The 22,512-nt window shown below is 42.4% G+C and overlaps 3 protein-coding genes across 5 annotated transcripts; 1 reads left to right on the forward strand and 2 right to left on the reverse strand.

Annotated features, from left to right (window-relative positions):
• Positions 1-270: 270 nt before the first annotated feature.
• mtf2 (metal response element binding transcription factor 2) lies at positions 271-10,009 on the reverse strand. Of its 3 annotated transcripts, none has more exons than XM_084008224.1 (15): positions 9,770-10,009; positions 8,720-8,921; positions 8,275-8,356; positions 7,066-7,176; positions 6,779-6,879; positions 6,370-6,539; positions 6,156-6,251; positions 5,730-5,798; positions 5,338-5,461; positions 4,854-4,921; positions 4,536-4,706; positions 4,206-4,314; positions 3,546-3,610; positions 3,153-3,248; positions 271-2,807 (listed from the first exon to the last, which is right to left on the reverse strand). In XM_084008224.1, the coding sequence occupies exons 1-15, from the start codon at positions 9,772-9,774 to the stop codon at positions 2,435-2,437; spliced, it is 1,842 nt and encodes a 613-aa protein (XP_083864350.1). In that variant the 5' UTR covers positions 9,775-10,009; the 3' UTR covers positions 271-2,434. The 3 variants fall into 3 exon arrangements, with proteins under 3 accessions (XP_083864350.1, XP_083864351.1, XP_083864352.1); XM_084008225.1 differs by having other exon boundaries at positions 3,546-3,606; positions 4,205-4,314; XM_084008226.1 differs by having other exon boundaries at positions 3,546-3,603; positions 4,202-4,314.
• Positions 10,010-10,472: 463 nt separating this feature from the next.
• On the forward strand, positions 10,473-17,457 carry dipk1aa (divergent protein kinase domain 1Aa). Its single transcript, XM_084008089.1, has 6 exons — positions 10,473-10,975; positions 14,143-14,277; positions 14,561-14,668; positions 14,755-14,931; positions 15,040-15,171; positions 15,302-17,457. Exons 1-6 carry the CDS (start codon positions 10,922-10,924, stop codon positions 15,980-15,982), a joined length of 1,287 nt encoding a protein of 428 aa, XP_083864215.1. The 5' UTR covers positions 10,473-10,921; the 3' UTR covers positions 15,983-17,457.
• Positions 17,458-17,645: 188 nt separating this feature from the next.
• Positions 17,646-20,734, reverse strand: rpl5a (ribosomal protein L5a). The gene is made up of 8 exons (XM_084008093.1): positions 20,647-20,734; positions 20,231-20,300; positions 20,019-20,134; positions 19,799-19,933; positions 19,498-19,700; positions 18,807-18,984; positions 18,079-18,167; positions 17,646-17,806 (listed from the first exon to the last, which is right to left on the reverse strand). The coding sequence occupies exons 1-8, from the start codon at positions 20,647-20,649 to the stop codon at positions 17,704-17,706; spliced, it is 897 nt and encodes a 298-aa protein (XP_083864219.1). The 5' UTR covers positions 20,650-20,734; the 3' UTR covers positions 17,646-17,703.
• Positions 20,735-22,512: the final 1,778 nt, after the last annotated feature.

Raw genomic sequence — 22,512 nt, forward strand, 5'->3', positions numbered from 1 at the left:
GTTGTCATTGACAGTGCCCGCGAACACTGGCGCGTGCACATTTATGCTGCATTCACGTGCTAGTCGGAAACCCCTATTTCGCATTTCGGCGTTACGTGAATGTCACGTTCAAGTGCCTAGTTGTCGGGAAGTGTGGACAAGGTAAAAATAATTATATACCATAACTGAAGGTACGTGAAGGCAGCATTAATGTCAGATTGTAGCTTTGGGTGAGGAGGTGCTACTGAAATATCAACTCCTTGCAGACATTAAACAGTGACTACACAACAGTTCAAAATATCGGCTTTTATTCATCCTTTAACTAAACAGGTTCAGAAGTATCACGTCAACCTATATAATGATGTATAAAAATGTAATAAGAAGAATCTCAAGAGACAAAGCAGAAATTACATGTATGTTCTTTGGCTGTACAAGCCTGCTGGAAGCCGGTGTGGCAGCAACATGTAGGCTGAGACACTGGCTGAACAGAGGAGGAGCTTCAAATACACTGACCAGATCCATACAATTAAGAGGTATCGATGTCAAAAGCTCTGTCCATTAATAAAACAAAAAAACAGAAGCATCTCATTAAAGAGAAAGCCGAACAAACAGAGTATTTACCTCATGCAATGACATACAGCATATTAGTTATCCAGTGATTGTTTCCTGACTCAGATTAAACAAGCAAGTGTAGCAGTAGAAATGGACTACAAATTATTTTGCTCAGAAGTTCAGAGTTAAAAAAAAAAACGTTTCTTTCAATCTTTTTTTTTTTTTAAACATACATTTCAAAAGTAATATGACAAACAGCGGACCTGATATAAAATACTGACCAACAACACTGAGTGAATAACTTATATCTAAACCTCTGGTCAAGCTGAAAATGCGGGCCTATGCAATAACAGTGATGTTTTTGGACATATCCTGAGTGTGTAGACTTCAAGGTGAACTCGATTGTGAAAGATAGTAAGTGCATTTTTGCACCAATCACAGATAATTTACCAACTAAGTCAAATCATCATCATCGTAATAATAATCCTTGCCTTTGTCAAGCTGCATGATCCAATTATATGACTGAACATTTACCAAGGATTAACTTGCATAGGCAGCACAAAAAAAAAAAAAAACATCTGAAACTATGAATGGAAAATGGTTCAACAACATTCAATTTACGTAGCGCATCATTATTTTTTTTTAATAGCTATTAAACAAAGTAAAAACTAAATAGGTCCTTAAAGATTTCAGTATGAAGTTAAGTCGTTTTAATCAATGTCAAATCAAAAAGGTTATAAAAAGGTTAACTAAGGCAGTATAATATCTTAACTTTGAAAAAAAATCTTTAGAACAAACAATTTTACTAGAAGTCCCCTTTTCTTCCGGCTTCTGAACATTTAAACACTGAAATTACACTTAATTTACGGAATGTTATTTTCAGAATCTCGCATTTAAATTTTAACATTGAGCTATGACCAACATAATTGATTTAAAGAACTTTACCATGGGGGGAAACGCTGCTTTGTAGGAGCTGAAAATCTCAAACAAACAGTTCAAAATTAGATGACGTCCAAACAGATATAATTTGATATGTGCGATCAATAATAAAAAAAGAAGAAAATACAGGACAAAAAAAGACTTGAGGAAGTACAAGTGGAAAAGGAAATAATAAATGTAGTATAATTCTATATAAAATTAAACAATTGCAGCAGCACATCCGTTGTTGTTTTTTTTGTTTTGGCTCCACTGAAGGATATTTCTGCCAACGGCAACAAGATGTACTCGAAGCTGGAACTAGAGGAGGGGACACTGTTGTGAAATCGACACACATTTAATCATCAAATTGGTAAGAAAATAAATGTTGACCCAACTTAAGTATGTAATTGTTCATTGCATTGATTGAAGTTGTGAAATTGATGAAAAGTCCTTAAATGCGCCCCTCTTCCGCTTATTCTCCACGATTCACCATTTAATGCCTGATCGACTACATTCCGTCACAAAAACCTTACAGTTTCATACTTAACTGGTCTGGAAATGAAAAGCATATCACTGGATTAAAAATTAATTACAATAATAATATGTCACTGTAAGCCTACAGTTGCAGTACACAGTACACTGCAATTTCTTTCCCCTGAATGGATGGGATTTGCTGTAAACATTCAAAGCAATGTAAGTTATAAGCAGAATAACACAAATATGGTGTATGTTGTATGATGACCATGCCTCGTCTTGATCAATGAATTGTAATCTTTAAAACGGGTGAAGAAAAGACATGTTTAAATGTGCACTGAACCAGTAGGCTTTACAGTAAGCTGAACAGGCAACACTTTCTCCTGTCTAAACTAAAGAAATGCATTCATCAATTAATGCTCTGAATACAGGCTGTGTTCATGTCCTTAACAGCCACAAACCTCTTGCCGGGACTGGTTAAAAGTTAGAAGTGATGACTACAGTGACAAGTCTAGGAGGCAGTAACTCCTTCCCACTCCACCAGGTACTGCACCTTGCCGTCAAGGGTCACTCGTCGTGCCAGGACTTTGTACTTTTCCCCACAAGCCAGTCGCCCTGCTGCGCCAAAATAGCTGCTGATGGAGGTCTTGAGGTGGGAGAGCTGGCTGTTGGGGTCCATGCCGTGAACTATGTCTGTGGAGTGAAGCCCTGGGAGTGGGCTCACCATCTCCGTAGCCGAGGGGTTCGGGTCTGGGTGGCTGGGAGGGTGAATCTCTGGGTTTGGGGGCTGCAGGGCCCATCGTGGCCGCCCACGTTTCCTCTTTAAGGGTGGAGCAGAAACGGGCATGATGCAGGCTGGTGTGCGCATCTTGCTGGAGCTACAGCTGGAGGACGTTTGATAGGAAAAGAGGAAGTCAAAAACTGATTTCAATTCTAAAGGGAATCATAAAACCAAAAGTAAATCCATCCAATGGTTTTAAACATTTCACTCAAATGTTAACCTTTATGGTTGAGCTAGAAGATAAGACAGGAAATCCATCACGGCATTGTGATATTTCATAAGAGACTATGAATGTCTGTACAAAATGTCATGGCAATGCATCCAATAGCTGTTGAGATATTTACAGTCTAGACCAAAGTCAAACAGACAGACCAACACTGCCCTCCAAAGCACCATGGATACAAAAAGGGGGAAAGGGTTAAACGTTGCAGTTGAATAGCAAGCATACCTGGACTGTCTTGAAATGCTAGTTGAGGTAGTTTCTGTGGTGCTCAGGGCTCCAATGGATTCCACATCTGAGGTTGACAGCGGAGACATCTCACTCCTGGTGTTGTGGGGATGGTAAAAGGAAAAAAAGAGAGACAAAAAAGGATCAAATGTAAATACACCAGAGAGAAAAAATGCTGCTGAAAGTTAGTTACAGCTACTGTGCGAAGAGCTAAATCAACAAACACTCAACTGAGAGAAAATGAATATCTTTTTGGTAAATAAGTAAAAACAAAAAACAGAAAAATTAATCATTAGTTAGGTGGTGCAGCTCCAACAGTACAGTAGATTCACCACTACACAGTGGAACAGTGATTATTAGAGTAGAAATTCTGCACCACAATTGCTCACTTACTTAATAGAGGTTAAGTGATCCAATGTGTGTTGCTCTAGTGGTGGCGGCGGCTTTCTTGCTTCCCGCTAAAGACAAGACAAAATGTCAGTGGGTTTCTTTTTCATTTGTTTCTTGATCTCCAGAAAAGGTTGTAGAGTGTGTGAGCGTGTGTGTGTGTGTGTGTGTGTGTGTGTGTGTGTGTGTGTGTGTGTGTGTCCATCCTCAGGCCTTTACAGAGGAATGCAAAATGACATACCTTCTCAACAGCTATGTTAAACACCGAGCTCACTAAAGGTGGGGTCACACCAAACGCAACACAAATTTTCGTGTTTTCGCGTGGTCATCCGAGTTTCTGAGTCCCAGTGTATTCACCTAAATTACAACTATTACTGCTTTGTACACGTTGGCAAGACCCAGATACACCGGGAAACAAAGCGGCGTGACGAGTGATGACCCAAGGAGACTCAAGGTGATTGACTTAGTGTCAGAGCATCACACGCAAATTTGTCAAAAAATTTAAAAAAAATAAAAAAAATCACCTCATTTGCGTAAGTCACACCACAGAAATCTTATTGCGCAAATGTGCAACTGTGCATCGACTTTACCTGTAATTTGATTGTGTGAAAAATGTGCTTCCCGTTCGGTGTGAACAACCCGTAAGACTTAAATATGCACACACACCTGGGATAAGAGTTCACTGCGTTGTGGTTTAGCCAGAGTCTGAAGAGAACGTGCTCCTTGCTTCCTCTTTTTCTTCTTCTCTGTGCCATTGGTTAAAGTACTGCAAGCCCTACAGCAACAATTCACACCAGATTCACAAGTAATGACAATTGTGCCTTAATAACATAACTGTTAAGTGGTGACACATGATGAAACACATGATCCATGATCCCATGTGGTATAATTTTTTCAAATACAGCAGATCAAATTCAAGAGCTTACAATGAATGAGAAACCCATACATTCCAAAACATTTTACTTCAGAATTTCAACTGCACGTTTTACATCTTACCTCAAGCCTGATGGCGCCTTGGTGGACTTGCGTCTCTTGATGGTGATCTTATGAGAAGCCCTTTCCATCCCTCTACTGGTTCTCTCATCAGAGTTGGGGGGAGCAGGAGGAAAACGAATCCTCAGTCCAAACAAATGCTTCTTTTTCTTTACCTCTTTCCCCGACTTGAACCTGGTAAAAGAGAGGGTAATGACAGGCAGAAACATAAAAAAAATATTTTTTTAAAAATGGGAAAGATGGGATTCACGAAAAAATACAAAAGTGTTGAAAACTTGAGGCTATCAACATCAATGGTTAACCAGTAAAGCAATGACTTACATGCTACTGTTGTTGTTCAATGCCTGCAGAACATTTCCATATCGCTCTGATCTGGGAGTGTTATTGAGCTGCAGTAGTGGGGGAGGGGAGGTCGTGAAACAGGGAAGACAGGGTGCAAGAAAAAAAAAAAGTAAATACTTCAGAAAATCATTACCATATGGTTTTAAAACCTAATTTGGCAGCCAGGGATCATTTCAAACTAATATACCCTCTAGAACATGTCAACGGTGCTAGTCTCCTTTAAACTAAAGATGTAGTGGAGCATTAAGCAGCTACATAGTGTGAAAAGTGCTAACATGTAACAGGTTGGCAATTCCTGACATCTTTTGACAAATCCAAAAGATGCATTCTTTGATATTGAATACTAAGCTGCACAAATGTCTCTTAACATAAATGTATGCGTGTCCAGAAATGGCCGCTGGTGCATAGTTCCAAATGAAAGGTAGTGAATAGTAACATGTTACTTGATAAGTAGTGTCCTTACCTCCCCCAGCTGCAGCAGTTCCCAGTTATCATTGATGTAAGACATCAGGTGCATCTCAGAGTCAAAGTACTTCTTCTTGTGGATCACACTCAAGTTGTACAGGCTCAGGTGTGTGATGTCCTCCCTGAAACAATTTAGTAAAGAAGTGTTTTATTCACTCACTCTGGTTCCAAAAAACATTGTCAAGAAAAGAAAAAACAAACATGTTTAGGGGCAAACTCAAGTGTAGAAAACAACAAGATACATGCAAGACTGGAACTTAATGATACATCTCTAGCATTGAGAGGGGGCATTATATCTGAAAAATAACTTATTTTGAAAAGAAAGGCAATCAACTGTTGTCAAGGAAGACTCTTAATCAAAGCTGAACACACATCTTGAGATTTACTTACCAGCTGAGAGGCAGTCGGCTCAGGAACTCTGGTCCACCATTGCAGACGGAACAAACAAACAGATAAAACCTAGTTACAAAAACACAAAAATGTATCTTATTACACTGGAAAATCATTTGGTCACCTTTCTGAAAGTAAATATGAGAACATTAAGTTAATGTTACCCAAGCAATAATAGAAGATAATGTGTACTGATGTATGAAACGTGTAAGTGGAGGTGAGTAACACCACAATACTAAGGATATTATAAATGAATTAATTTATTTGGGTAGGACAACTCGGGAGTAGAGAATAAAGGGAAGAAAAAAATGTTTCACTAAATCTTTAAGGTTGTTCGCAGTCATTTTAACTCAAATGATGGTTGTTTGTTTGCTAATAGGAAACTGGTATTGCAGCAGTATGGATGAAAAATAGTGGTATTTGCACCGATCTCCGTAGAGCATGGGCCTCTGTAAGCAATGGAGACACGCCTCATGGAACCACTGCTGACACCCGTTACACTGCAGCATCTTCAGGTACCAACTTCAAGGAAAGAGGAAAAAGAAAGTGATTAATAGTAACACGTGACACATACATGCATACACACACATCGACATATATGTATATTAATATAGATAGGGGTATGCAATGTGTTACTCACTCTCCTGGACCTCCGCAGTAGCAGTAGCACTGCTGCATGTTAGTCTTGTGGCCCTGGTCCCAGACCATTTTATCCAGAGAATAAGGGAGAGAGAGGTGCAGCTCCATAGGCTGCTGCTGATCCTGCTGCTGCAGAAAGTGTTCAGTAGACTCTTCCTTCACATGTGTACTCTGTCAACAAATGTGAGACAAACGCCATGTTTACCTCAACATATAGTCATGTACTCACATGCATTATAATTACACCGTAGATTATCTTGTACTCTATAGTCTCTTATGTCCACTTTGCTTTACAGTTAAGGCAAAGCAAATAATGAGTCTCACAAAAACCTGTCAATACATGCTCCTGTAATCAACTCATGCATTCAACTAAAGGTTTCATATATCTATACTCGATAGAAAGGCTGTACCTTAGGTATAGAAGTGAGCTCACACTCTGAGCAGAGCCACTTGTCATCTGAGTCAATGACAGAGGCATCGATGATCGGGGAGTGGCACAGCTGATGGTAGCCTAAGAGACAATGAACAAATTAACATGCAGCCGCCATCCACTGGATCAGTCTTTGGAGAAGTACAAATGTCCTTGATGACCAGAGATTAGAGTTCAATAGATGGATGAACAAAGACTGGATAAGAATGTAAACGTTGGCCGTTTCGAGGATAACAAAAGAAGTGCACCCGAGTCAATGCACAGTACCTTGTCCACATCTGTCACAAATGACAATTTCATTGGGTTCATCTGAAGTTTCATCCTGGCATATAGAGCACACAATGTCATCATCCTCATCGTCTTCATCATCTTCATCCCCTGAAATGGACAAAAGGCTGGTTGTGACAGAGTAAAGGCTAGCCGAGCACCTCAGTGTTAAGTATAGGGATTTATTTATTTTTTTAAATTTTTCAAACTGTAGATTATCTGGATTATTAAGGACTGACATTTATTTAAATTTACATTTTTCTAATTGAATTCAATCCATCACCCCTGTAGTAGTGGGGGTTAATAGGAGATAAAGAGCTCAAAATTATACCAATACCAGGCTGTTGTTCCGTTGTACCCATAACCACAACCAGCAGTGATGCAAGGACAAAGTGAATTAAATGTAACATATTTCAACAAATAACGATCATTAGAATGTATATTTATTTTTCTAGCCAATCCCCATGTTGCTGCACAGTTGAATGTACTCAATATTATATTGCAGATTTAAAACGGGTACAGGAACAGATTTACAGGCACTTAAAGCCTTATTTTCTGCTGGCCTCCAGTGGTTGAAGTTCTCCCTTTGCTGCAGTGAAGTAGAAATGTACTTACAGGCTTTCACTTCACCCTTGCATCATGGCTGGGTGTGGTTACAGGTGCAGCAAAGTGAGAACTGCAGCCACTGGAGGCCAGCAGAAAACAAGGCTTTGAGCTTCTGTTAACTTTTTAAATCAGCAATACAATACTGAGTACATTCAACTGTGCAGCAACATGGGGATCAGCTCAATTTGAAATGTGTCAAGATAGAGAAAAAAATATATACATTCTAATAGTGTATATTTGTTGAAATATGTTACATTTCTTTAATCTATCACAGATCCTATTATGCTTTTTTATGGACCCAGCCTCTCTTTATCACTATGCTCATCTTCACAAGTGGGCAGTGCACTTGTGCTGTACTGATGCCAGAAAATGTAGACAGTTAACTGCCAGTAAGGAGTAGGGAGATAAATAAGATGGAGGAAGGCAGACAGGGGTGTGGACAGCACAATAGTACACCAAGAATACAAGCTACCTACTAAACTTTATGGAATATAAAGTGCTGTTGTTGCCAGGAATAAAATAGCATATATTTTAGATTATTTATAAATACTATTTTTTAATCAAATATAAATCAATGAAAATCTGGAAGTTGAAAGAACTTACCTGTCTGAATATGCTTCCACAGAACCCAAGACTTTGACCGATCCTCAAAAACCACAAAGCACCGCTGCTTGTCCCGATTTATCTGAAGGAGAAAACAAAAATAGATTTGTCTTCCTCAACATCACACTGTTGTTAAAGCCTAAATATACCGCCCAGGCATCTCGCATCTTCACACTAGTAGAAAAAAAAGATACAAGATCAAATGTTTGTGTCACATCAGCCTATTTTAGAGAATTTCGCCCAGTAGACTTGAAGAGTCCTACAATCAAAACTGCTAAGCAACAGCTGACTTGTTTTACATTTGAGTAAATAACATAACGAAAAAAAGTTAAATTTTTGCACCTCATGACATCCTAAGGGCCAGCCCATTGTGCTGTTTCCTGTTTTTCAGCATCTGGTGTACTGTAGTATTTGGTGGTGCTGTGAGAACCAATAAGACACTAACCTTGGTGATTGTTCCCAAGTAGAACAAGCCATCTGACCACCGGGCCAAGACGTCCTGTCCTTCTGTGAACCTGTCAGACATGCCGTCCTCTCCATACTCTCCCCGAGCAGAAAGGCGTGTAGGCGACAAGGACACAGCCTGCTGCTGTCGCTGGGGGAGAGCTCTGCGATGGACAGACAGGTGATCTACAACCCCAGAGTCTCTGAAAAAGGTGGATGACGGATGAGATTAACCATATTTATCTTGACAGTATTTTCACTGCATAAAGATAAGCAAGTTTGTCCTAATAATTTTAAATAAAATATATATCTAAAGTACAGATGTAACGAGGCGTAATGAGTATTTCACTGAAAGTGGTGAAGGAAAAAAAAGGTACATTTAATTTATATGACAAACAAACCCTCAATAATACCAAAAAATTAATACATTGCAATCAACACGAAATTGGACCATCAGTGAAATACCTTTGTAACATATCAACCAACAGGAAGGCTATATGGCTCAAAATGTGTATCCAGTGGATACACACAACAGGTGATTATACTCTTAATTAGTGCTAATTGGTAATAAACCCGAACCATGCAGTAATATACCTTAAGGGCAATGCTAAGTGTTTCTATAGCCTATTCACCGTCTAAAACGGAAGCAAATGTTACTAATTTTGAACCAAAAACAACATATAAAAGATAATTTAATATAAGTGACCTTTGTATTTACACAAATTAACACTTGATAATATTAGCTTCTGCCGCAAACGTTAGAGGTTTTAGATTAGATTTTTTTTTCCTCCATTGCTCTTTAGCCACTGTGGGTCAGAACGTGATTCCCTTTGTTCGGATACTGGGTGAACATGAACAATATTCGTCACCAGCGAGGATAAAGGACCCAGCTTGAAATCATGCTACATACTGAAATGTTTAAATATGCGATAGCTAGCCGCCGGGCCTGATTGTTAGCATGAACAACGCACATGCGAAGCGTTAACCCCGGAGAGGTCGCTGACCGTCGGACCCACCCCCCCACAGGAAGAAAACATAATGACAACAATACCTCATTCGGTCCTCTCCGCGTCTACAAATGACTCGCACAACAAAATAACTAAACAGCAATGGCCGCTGTAAATCCCGCTTCTTCTGTGGTCGATTTTTATCTCAAAAGTATATCGCGGAAACTTGCGGGGCTCGCGCCTTCGTCAGAAGATAACAAACGGTTCATTTTCCCCCAACATGTTCGCCATTTTGGTTTCCCGCTGATGATCGGGGAGTGCATTGTGGGAAGCGTTTAAACGACTGCTGCTGCTCACTGGAGGCTGTCGCTGCTACGTTCGCCCTTTTTCAAACATTTGAAAATGTAGGCAGGGCATTAACGAAGCGGGGCATATCCGCCTCTTACAATTATATTTATACGATATACTTTTTTTGTTGGGTCGAACGCTGTATATTTTGCGCTGAATGTCTTCTGTATTTGTGGATAAAGATACAATATAAAAAAAATGCAATAATAATAATAATAAACGGTTATACATTATAGCATAAACACGTTAGTTCACAAGTTCAGCTAAGCAGTGTTTTTTTTAATGTGCCAACTGTGGCCACCCGCTAGCGCTATAGGCGCTGGTGCTGTTGGTGTTGACAGGTATATTTTTATTTTGGTGATTGTGACCGGAAGTTGGGCTACCAACCAGTGAGGCTTTAATTGTGAAATAATTAGCGGACGTTTGTAATATGCTTGCTAGCTTGACCCGGCCATAGCTTCAGACTTTAGCGTCCATGCAATACTCGCAATGAATCATTGATATAAAAAGCACTGGCGAATCCACCGCTGACACACATTCTTCGTCAATTTTGGATGACGACCTGAAAGCTTAAAGCCCGTTTTGTCAGCGGAGGGTCAAATTGCGCCTGCGCCGCGATCCCTACCTCTTCCTAGGCCAGTTTGAGGTATGTTGCTCTGGTCGAAAATCAGCAGCTGTTGCAAAGAGCAGAGGCGCAGGCAAAGTGCAGTATCGGAGCGATTCGGACCGACAAGACCAGACGACGGTCCGGGGCCGTGGATCGCAGCGGGGGCTCACGTCTACTAATGCGCGGTCGTTTCCACCTGTTTCGTGAACGAGCCTGGTTGTTTTAGGCGGAAGACGTCTCCCGTATGTTTTGGATGATCTCCCACAGCCAGGTCCACGTATTGAGATGATCTATTTGTGTGATGGCGAAGGGTTTGTTTCCACGGGCCTGGGTGAAAAAGTCTTTCTATTTCCAGGTAATATGATTGTTTGATATATATTTTTTTGCAAATGGGATTATCGTCGTGTTCTGTGGGATGTGTGTGGATGGACAGTGCACCTGTGTGTACCTGGGTTGTCGTGGTGTAACACCAGATTGACAGCTGGCAGTGCCTCTTTGGGGCTGCTCTGATGATGGCTGCTTCAATATCATACCGGGGGAATGTGACTGCAGGTGAAGGGTTATGTTGACATGTATTTCTTCTGATCCAGAGTGGTTAATGATGAGCAAAGCAGAGGCCTCCCTCTCAGAGTGTAAACAACATGTGAGATAGGTAATCCTTGCCAGGACTTTATACGCCACAGCCAGACAGGGATCTTATTCGGAGAATTTCATCTCACTTCATTTTAAGTTTACTTCTTCTCACATTTCACTGAAAAGATGCCTCGACTTTCACTCACACAGCTCACAGTTGTTTCATCACTAGCTGCCATCAACGACAATAAATATCTTATGAATGAGGAAGGGAATACAGGGTGGCATTCACTCTTGGGAAGAGTGAACATATTGCTACACTGCATACAATAAAATCAGCGCATCCCGATTTTGGTCCACGCGCTACAGTAGAGTTCAGGAGGTGAAACACATGAGAGCTGATTTTATCAGGGACAACACTCGCCAGTGTTTCCTGTGTCCTCGAGGGCTGGTTAATATAACAGCCATAATTAGATAACATTTCATTCTGTATTTGTGTTAAAATGTGTTCCTGTCCCAAACACGGTGTGAAGAGGTGGTTCCTCTTAGTCCTGAGTGGAGCTGTATATATATAGAAGAGCAAGGTTTACTTAGGATTTTTGGCCACACTGGTCTTGTGTCCTCCTTGTTAGTTGTTCCTGTTTTGGTGCAGAGTTTGGAATGGGACAGTTTTTCTGTGGACTCCGTAGAGAATAGGAGAGAAAAGGATGATGGCCAAACTACTGTCCATCATGGGGAAACACTACCCAAATACCTACAGAAACCCTGCTCCTTTTACACAATATGAAGATGTGATACCGAGGCTCTATTGTCCCATGATGTATACTTCATGAAGGTCAACGCATGGAGTCGAACTGTTGATATCTGCTAACCCCTCGTTTGCACTGCAGCTTTGTACTGTGGACTTTGCTCATTTAACCCAAGTTTAAATGACTTCCTGTCCCCACGTCTCATAAGGCTGCCACCTTAACCATGTTACATTTTAAAGACATGTTTTCATTTGGAGGAAAGTATTCTACTCCTCAAGTGTAATATTTGCATTACTTTTTGTTATTGAACTTACTGTTCAAACGACATTTTACAGAACAGTTTTACACGATAAACATACTGCAGCACATAGTCCCTCTATATCATGCTTTAATGTATAGTATTCAGCTACTTTTGAGACACTTCATCCCCCTGCTTTGGGATTAATTAAGTCTATCTAATGTTATCTTGGCTAAGACAAACAGCGGAGCACCACAGGGAGGATGCAGCTCTTTGTTGCTCAGGTTTCACTTCTTTAGCTCACAGGCTTCATCATGTGTTCACACAAACATGCTGAGACACACCGTCTCACAGACGACATGCCCACATGACTCTTATCCCACCATATTGTCTGTGTGTGTGTTCCATGCACATACATTTTCTTACTTATTCACACCTACAGGCGTACCAAAGGAGTCCGATCTGAGAGCGGTGTGTAGTTGATTTGTACTCCCCTGATAACTCCAGCTCCCTAGAGGCCCGCTATCTGTTTGTTCATCGCTTCAGGACACGGAGCGTTTGAAATAAACTCGGCAGAGGGGATGAACACAGAGCTGCTAAAGGAACCTCCTGCTGCCATTGAACAATTTGGTAAAATGCCCCTAAGGAGGCGGAAATATTCTGGTTTTCCTGTTCTTTTCTTTGAAGTCTGTAGCTCTTCAGTCTTCATGTGGGGAAGCGTTGCATATTTTGTGTGAACAAATTTCATGAAAATGGCCCCTGAGCTCATTAGTGTTTCTATCAAATTCGAAAAAGTTCAACAGTCGTGACAGTAATTGGTCTTTGTATGGGAATATGGCTCTGATACTTCAATTTGTGCTGCAAAGTGTATGGACAGAAAACAGAAAAACAAATCTTCCATCCAAGCCAGAGCTGTTTACCAAGTGCAGTAATCACAGAGCATCAAAGATAGAAAAAAAAAAGGCTTTTGCTCGGTGCCTGCCTCAGTCCGTATTTTGTTGGGATTTGGAAAACTGTGCTGGAGCTGAATCGAGAGGAACAGCATGCTGCCAAATTATACACGACGTAAGCCGTTGCCGCCATGTGATCAGCGTGAGAATCAAAATCCCTTTATCCTCCCGAGTGCAGTTACAGTCTTTGGAGGAAAAACTCACTGCAGTTTGGATTTCGGTGAAAGTCTCATACAGATGACATGGCAAATCTGACCACAGTGCTTTTTCCACTTCTTCTTTTTTTTCCACACAGCTCCACTGCACCTTCTAATAATGTGTTCTTAGTCATTTCTCTTTCACTTGCTGCTAAAATAATGATTTTATTCGTCCATTGAAGGAATATCGATTCCATTAAAAATAGAGATATTAGATATTTCTTATATTTTCATAAAATAAAGGGATGATGGGGATCTTCAGTTGTTCAAAACGCAAATGAAGCAATTATTTAGAGTAAAACATTATTAAAACGGAGGGCTTTTATTGTCACCTTTACAGTTTTAGGAGTAAATGAGTCACAAATAAGTCACTGGCTGCATTAACTTGCACCATGATTCACAAACAACAGCACCGCTGTCCGAAGGCGCATAATGGGACATGTGATGGGTGCATCCTGTGACACAGGCAGCAATTAGATTTTTCTTCTTAAACACGCCATAACCAGAAAGGCATGTGACACTGGAGCAACTGGCTCTGGATCTAATCAACTATTGTTGCACATAGCGAGTAATCAGCCAGCCAGCGCCTTGTTATGAGACACCCTTACACGGTCACCGTGGTAACCTATTATGCGATCAGGTTTGATTAAGTCTGCTGCACCCGTACTGTGCCTGTATAACATGTTTTAATGCAGGGAGTACATCTCAGTCTGGACACTGGGAACAAAATCGTGTGCACATTTTCACCTTAGCTCTGTAGGGTCTATTTTCAGGCTCTGGATCGAACTTAGAGTTCCTGTTTCTGTCCCTTATAGGCTCGGATCTCCTTTGTGCGCGTGAAGTACCTGTTCCTTACGTGGCTCACTGTGCTGGTGGGGAGCTGGGTGCTTTATGTGCAATACTCCGCCTACACGGAGCTCTGCAGAGGACATGAGTGCAAGAACGCTATTGTGAGTAATGGCTTTGTTTGTTTTGACCCCTGAGTTTTGTAATGGGCTTTTTATTTTGCAATTACCACTGCATGGAACACCTAGTCATTAAGAAGCGTTTAAAAATGACACCTGGCAACCCCAGGGTAGAGTATGATCTCTGTGTCGCCATAAAACAATACTTCTTGTGCTGGAATATTCCTGCTTTTGAATTATCAGAACAGCAGGACCCAATATAATGGGTTGAATATAGTTATAAGGACCAAATCACAATCACTTCTCTGCATTTTCTCTCTTTCTCAAGTGTGATAAATACAGGAAGGGAATCATCGGGGGCTCTGCCTGCAGCAGCCTGTGTGACAAAGACACACTCTACCTGAGCCGGTGTCTGTCCACGCTGCCAAATAACCAGGTAGGAGACAAATGTGACTTTCTGTTAAACTACTCGCGTCCTTCAGCCTGCTTACGTTTGGGTTTTTATGCATTTTTGTTTCCCAGGTGTACACGGGAAGCTGGGGAGACCACGATGGGATCATCCGCTGTAAGTTGGGGGAGGTCGTGCACTACGAGCTGGGCGAGGAGCCGGAGCCACGGAGGGAAGCCCCGGTGTTCGACAAGCCCACCAGAGGCACATCCGTGGAGAAGTTCAGAGAGATGGTCTTGAACCACCTCAAGGTAAAGGACTCAGAGAGGTTCAGACAGAACCAAATATTCCAGTCTAGGCACGACGGATTAAAGCCCGGAACGACCCACTTCAAGTCTCTGTCTCTCTCTTTTCATCAGTCCAAGCTCGGAGAGCAGGCTAACCTCGCCAGCCTCGTCAGCCAGATCCTCTCGGTCGCTGATGGCAACAAAGACGGACGTGTGTCCCTGCCAGAAGCCCGCTCTACATGGGCCCTCCTGCAGATGGATGAGGTAAAGTAGCAAACGAGCAGGGAAATTAAACTGTTATCTGTGGCCCCAAATATGTTGTTTTTCTACATCATCAAACATGAAATAACTTCAAGTTGTTTGGTGATACAAAATTGTGCGTTTGCTTTTGGAGGTGCTGCTGGGCCTGCTGCTCCAGGACCGTGGACACACTCCCCGCCTCCTTGGTTACTGCGGAGACCTGTACATGACGGAGCGAGTCCCCTACGGGCCCCTGTACGGTTTGTCCCTCCCCTGGCCGCTGGTGTCCTGGGTGCCCAGTGGCATGCAGCGCACTATGGACCAGTGGTTCACACCCTCGTGGCCCCGCAAAGCTAAGATCTCCATGGGCCTCCTGGAGCTGGTGGAGGACATCTTCCACGGCACCTACGGCAGCTTCCTGATCTGCGACCTCGCCGCGGCACACTTTGGCTACACCGACCGCCACGAGCTCCGTCTGACTAACACCCGGGCGGTGGTCCCCGAGGACGAGTTCAGGCGCACCATGCGGGTGCTGAGGTGCGAGACCGACGCCGACTGCGTGTACGCGGTGGACTGCCAGACGTCATGTGACGTGTCGGAGAAGCGGTGCAGGGAGGAGCCGGTTCAGCCGAACCTGGCGAAGGCATGCGGCACACTGAAGGACTACCTCCTGCGGGGGGCGCCGTCAGGGCTCAGAGAGGAGCTGGAGAGGCAGCTGTACGCCTGCATGGCTCTCAAGGGGAATGCTGGACAGATGAACATGGAGCACTCGCTTATTCTCAACAACCTGAAGGCTCTGCTGTGGAGACAGATCTCACACACCAAGGACTCGTGACGAGGAGAGGAAGCCCCTCAGTTCCTCCCCACGTGTTGAATACGCTGTGATTTAGGACTAGCAAATTTAAACTTAGTTTTTATCAACTCTTAACACTCACGAATGGTCAGACTCTGATGGAGACTCTACCTCCCCTATCCTCGTTTCAGACGTTTGGGGTCTCGAAAACACGTCCATATACTTTAAAATATAAATGAAGCGAATGATTGCATGTTGCCATCAGTCACACTTAAAACCATTCATGCACTCGTGTTATAATGTATTGTTCACCACAGTGGAATGTTTCGGGGGCACTACTGGAAAACAGGTCCGTAAACAGGTTTTTCTGTTTATCTAAAGAGCTGGCTGATCAAATGGCTGTTTTTTTTACACAATTGTGCAGATTTGGACTAAAATGGCAAACAAGGGTTTAAAAAAAAATCTGCAATCTGATGTGTTAGATTTTAAGATGAGCTCCTTGATTTGAATACCGGTATGTTAAGGGTGCTACTGGTCACCATGGCATAATTATGGAGTGTACCTTTTTAAAGGATAAGTGATATTCAAAATTATCCAAAAGACCAAAACAGTGCTTTCCCTTATTGCCAAGTACTGTCCGATTTCTGTTATGCTGCTGAAAGCCTTTTTCTGCCCTATGGGGGTATACAATCATTTTCTACAACAGCTGTAGTTTTTGGCTAAGGTTACTCAACCAGAAAGACTTCCAGTCAGATATTAATACACATTTGGTGCAATAATGAGAATCTACAGCGGCAGCAGGACACTAACTACTTGTCGAGCAGTGCAACTATGTGAGAAATAGACTGTTGTAGGTTCGTCTTGGTTAAGTCGACAATTAAAATATAGAATATAACCAGACTTCTCCTTTAACTTAGTGACAAACAAGTTTTTCCTTTTGTCACTCAACTACATAATAAATTGAGGCAACGTGATGGTATTGGTCAGTATCCCACATCCTGATAAGTGTACTTCACTGTGCTGTATGTTCCATGTGATATCATGCTGCACCAATGACACCAAGGATATTAACGCATTTTATTTGGGATGTGAACTTTATCTGCTGATAAGAGAATTTGTGGTAATGTGCTGTATCACATTATTGTTTGTATTTCGTGTCAGTGCCATAGAGATCATGCTGAAATCATTTATGAATGTCCACCACCGGCGACGGTGGAGATCTCGATCAACTCTCGATCACAATTGAATGCTGTGTAAAGTATTTTTCATGATCCTTTCCAGACGTTGCTGTTGTGAAGTTGCTGTCACCGAGTCAACAACCTGACTTGTTTAACCACTTTAACTGCATTTCAGAACAGACATGACCTATAAAAGCATGTCAAGCTTGTGGTCAACGCTGCAGTTTGAATTTTGAAAATGTAGAAGAAAAAAAAAAAGGTTTACGCATTGAAGAGACCAGCATGATTTTTGCACAATTAAACTACATACCATTTCACTGTAACTTGTCCAATCTGTTCAACTCTTCACCACACTGAGCCATTATCATACGTAGTCATTCAGGCAGATTAAAGATCACTGTAAATATTAGCCCAGGGTGTAATTTAAACAATTAAAAGCAAACAAAGCCATAACCTTTAAAATAAATAATCATGCCTGCAACCACACAACACAAGAAAAAACAAAAGTATTTCCTGAGACAACAGTTTGAGTTTGCAATAAATTTATTTGTCTGTGATGAGTGCTGTGTTTTTGCAGGAGAGCCCCTAACCGTCCTCTGCTTCTTGTTGTTGTGCTCGTAAGAAGCTGGCTTTTTTCTGGGCGACGCGGTCCTTCCTCTGTGCCAGAGATAACTTGGCGCGATTCCACCTGCCCGGAAAGAATCACAACGACGGCTCCATTAACATTCAGCTCACCATCAGGAAATGTTTGTCCGCTCAGCACTGGGAGCCTCCCAGCACATGTATTCAATACTCAGACAGGGAGCTTGCTTTTAATACACAGTGATTTCAGAGCTCATCAATAACGTGACATCGTTGTTTCACCAGTTAGGTCGTGAGAATTCACCTTTCAATTCTGCAGTATCCCCAATACTGGGAGAGAAAAGAAAAAGCAATGAAGATGTGGAAATAAGAACCCACCTCTTTTTCTTGACGTCTTTCACGGGTTTCTTTTCGTGGGCGGGGTTCGCTCTGATGGCGGCGTGTGCTTTTTTGTACATTCCTTCGACCTATAAAGAACATAAAGGACCCACGTGTTAATGCACCGCGTCTGGGGTGTTTCACTCTGTGCTTGGTGACTCATCGTGCTTCTCTCAGCCCCGTCTTGAAAGGACAGTAAACATCAGCTAATGCAAATGAAGGACCAACTACATTTTGCTCAGTGTGCTTTTTAACATCATCAAGAAGCAGAGAACCACCAAACACAGGAGTATTACATAGCAGGTAAATGTGCAGATGTGACATTTACTGTTGCAACATTCTTATACAGTTCTGAAATGTACATTTTATTTTAAAATACACTTGACTGCCCTCTAGTGGACAAGTAATGAAATGGAGGCAGCATTTCTAAATGACATCCAGAATGTAGGGAACTACACACAGCTAGATATAAATAATCTAATATTGGTGAGGGCTGTATGTTACATGTTTTTGAAGATTATGCTCTCAGTTAAATTTACTGGAAATATTTCTCACACTGCCTGGATACAAGCCACGCTGAATCATTGAATTCTAAGTTTAAAGCCATCAAGTAAAGATGGCTGACGGTGTGGACAATGAGGTTTGCATGTGTGCAAGTATGGCCACATTGCCATCTTAAAGTGTGACGAGGTGTCTATATATTTATGGGTGAAGAGCCTTCATCTCACCGTGTCTGGTGCGACGCCGTTCTTGATGAAGCGAGAGAATTGTTTCTTGTAGGCGTCCTCGTCCTCCTCCATCAGGTACGCCATGTAGTCTGCCACGTTCATGCCCATGATGTGTTTCCGGTGCACCTCTGCATTGAACTCTTTACTCTCCACGTCGTAACCGGGGAAACGTTTTAGACTAGAAACAGGGAAGGGCAGAGATCAGAACATGTTAGTGACTCTCAGTTGACAGCATTTTTACACTTACATGTTTCCCCCCCAAAAGAAAATGGTGGTTTCTTGTCATTATGCTCGTCTTCCATGATGCTCGGCTAAACAATCGCAGGTAACATGTTTGCTTTGGGTCGTCGTGCTTCTCTCAGCCCCGTCTTGAAAGGACAGTAAACATCAGCTAATGCAAATGAAGGACCAACTACATTTTGCTCAGTGTGCTTTGTAACATCATCAAGAAGCAGAGGACCAATAACCAATGGACCAGTATGGTTGCCTGGAAACCAACCAAATCACTGACCCACTGTGCAAAACTATATTAGGATTTGGCTTTACACAATAGGGAGATGTCTGACTAACGTCCCCTATCGGTGAGTTTTATTAGTGTAATGTCAGACGTAGTTTGGAAGTAAAACTCAAGCAGCACTTCCATCACTTGAAACCACACATCTAGTGGAAAAAAAGTCGTGATCATGCTGACCTGTGTGGAATGGCCAGCCCTCCGTCGACTGCCCCCTTCACAGCGCCGAACACCTTGTTGCCAGTGGTGGTTCTGGCAAGGCCGGCATCCAGGTAACAGGTGAAGGCCCCCGGCTGTCCGTCAACACTCTCTACGTTGAACTCGTCTCCCGTCACCTCTACCTGGCCCTCGTAAACCTGGTCCATACCAAACTTTTGCAGCAGCTAAAAAAAAAAAAGAAGGGAGTAATAATGTGAGAAAACTCTTGAGAAACATAGTAGTAAACATCTGTAGCGTTCTGTGTGTTAGCATGTGCTCTTACCCGGCGAGCCAGCAGCAGCCCCGTGCAGTAGGCCGCAGCGTAGTTGGTGAGGCCTACTGCGATGCCGTATTTGGGCAACTCGTGAGAGTAGGAAGCACACACAATCTGGTCTCCTTCGATCTTGGCGTATGCGATCTGGACGAGACAGACAAGAGTGGGTGAGTACGGTCATTTTGAAAATGTGTGACCACGTGAGTTTGACCCGGTAACGGTCACTTACCTGGCAGCAGATGTCCCTGTTGGAGAACCGGACGATCATTCGGTACTTGGGTGTATTGTACTTGTTCTTGTCCTGCACGACCAGGCGTTTGCGGGCAAAGAAGTCCGTTTTCCCCTCTGGAAAGAGTCAGGGATTTTAGAAATGAGCGCGGCTTTATGGTGCATGATCACAATGGGGGCTGTGGAGCTGGTGTATAGAGGATATAATCTTACCTCTTCTTCTTCTGAATTTGACTTGATATCTCTTGAAGTAGGCCCTGCTCTTCACCACTTTGACGAAACCCTGAGAGAGAGAACCAGGCGGGATGTTAGCATGCAAGCTGTAACCGGATGAGTATCATGTTAACGAGCCACAGGGGTGTCGGGTGTTCTAGACGTCACGATGGCGACAATGTCACAATAAAAAGGACTTTTTAAAAGATTGGTGTAAGTGTTTTCTATGCTGGTCAGCTGAGGTTTCGTCAGCCATGGAAGCGCCACGCTGGAGCGTCGCAGCACACCGAGCGAACAACCGCAAACATCCGCGAACATCCGAGCCTCAGTCGGCTGGAAACGCTTTACTACCGTCAAACACGTCTCTACACATCCGGACCATTCGCAATACGCGTATATCTGAAAGTTTAACTCACCATTTTGAGCAGTGTTCGCTCCTCTTCCTCCCGGGTAAAATGTGTCTCTGTGCAGCGGAAGGTTGACTTGGCAACTTTTCTCCAGCGGGACGTCTCGCGAGCGGACAGCGCCCCCTAGTGCCCCGGAGGGCGACGCAACATGAACCGACAGAGGGCAGCAGTGACACGGGCACAGCCGGGGTTCACTCTTCTTCTGCTACACTGATTTAGTGTTCAATTGAAGGTTATAGCAATACAATGCAATATAATCCACACTGTAATGTCATTTAGTGAAATAACCCTTCTAGTGGAATATGAAATGGTTCAGAAATCACTCAAATAGATAAATTATTTGTTATTCTTTAAATTTGCTGTATTTCTAGAGCTAAATTCTACATTAGGCTAATACCGTGAGCCCGTTGTTATAAGGTGCTTCCAGTTAAATATTGATAACAGCACTTCATCAACACATGAACAATTTAAATTAAACCATATAAAATATCACACTAACCTATGACTAATACAACAACTTCCACTAGCATTAAATCATCCAGTTAGTTTGGGGCTGGCTCATAAATACACGAAGAAGAATTTAAATTATCTCAAACCTTACAGGAAGCTCTGCAGAGACTTTAAGTCAGAATAAATAAGATACGAATAAATGATTTGAAGGACATTTAAATTTCAAGTGTGTCACTTGACGGGTAGGCTACCGTGATGACGGGGCTTTGCTTTTCATACGTGACACTAGTTTGTGAGGCTGTTGATGTATCATCCGTCAGAGTTGTGAAATAATCAAAACAATGACATTTTTGGGCTAGGGAAGGTCTTAATGATGAAATCTCTGAAGCTTGGGTGGATTTTAAATCCAGAGAGAGGTCGCAATATTTGACCAGTGAATCAGAATCTGAGGCACACGGCAACACCAGAGCGGTGTCGGTGCTGATCCACCCATTGAACTCTGCTGTGATTAACATGGGTGTCATACTGATGATGTCATTGAAAGGGCTCAGCACTGCTCCACAGGTTCATTGACATGGACGGGAATGTATGATCCACTGTACAGATGAGAGTCCTGATATCAGGAACAGAAACACCTGACACAGGGAGCAACACCAAACAATTTAAACAGTGCTAGAAGAAATATTTAGATCCTATACTTTGAAGGATGCACTTAGTTTAGCTCACCATCATTTTTTAGATAAGATACCTTCATATTTACCGTACAAACTTTCAGCAAACTCTATGTGAGCTACTTATGTACCACCACTGATTTAAAGCTAGTGATTTTGTTTTCATGATGACAGAGATGTAGCCAGAGGTTAAGACCTGACAAAATGTGTGATAGATATTAAGCGTTTTACCCGTTAAGGACCAAGTGAACGCAAAATTGAAAATGGAGCCCGAACTTTCAATTTTGCGATTCACTGTTCTCCTAAAACGATCAACTGTCAATGCAGCGCGTTTTGAAATACTTAACTATATGAAATGATTAAACCAGTGTGAGTCTGGGAGAGATCTGTCAGCTCTATCAACAGCTACTGAAAATAAAAAAAGGAAAAAAATAAAAAAAGGAACAAGGATCTTCTGCTTTTCCGTTTGAGATAATATCCCACGGCATCACTCTCGGTGCAGATGTTCTCAGCGTTAGATAAGAAAAGTCAAAGTCACTCTTGCAGACAGCCGTCTCACGGCCGTTCAAGCTCCGTTTCTGCAGAACTGATTTCACAACGAAAGAGAAGCATCTGTCCAGTCATCGCTCTGAGGTCAGCGGTCATTAAGCCTTCACACTGAGGGCCGAGGGTGTGGTGGGAGGACAAACGGCTGATACTGATAGTACGTCTCTCCACTTGAAACGGACATTCCCTGAGCTAATTTTGAGCTTGA

The sequence above is a fragment of the Eutrigla gurnardus genome (genome assembly GCF_963514095.1).
Source record: "Eutrigla gurnardus genome assembly, chromosome: 4".
Taxonomy (NCBI): domain Eukaryota; kingdom Metazoa; phylum Chordata; class Actinopteri; order Perciformes; family Triglidae; genus Eutrigla; species Eutrigla gurnardus.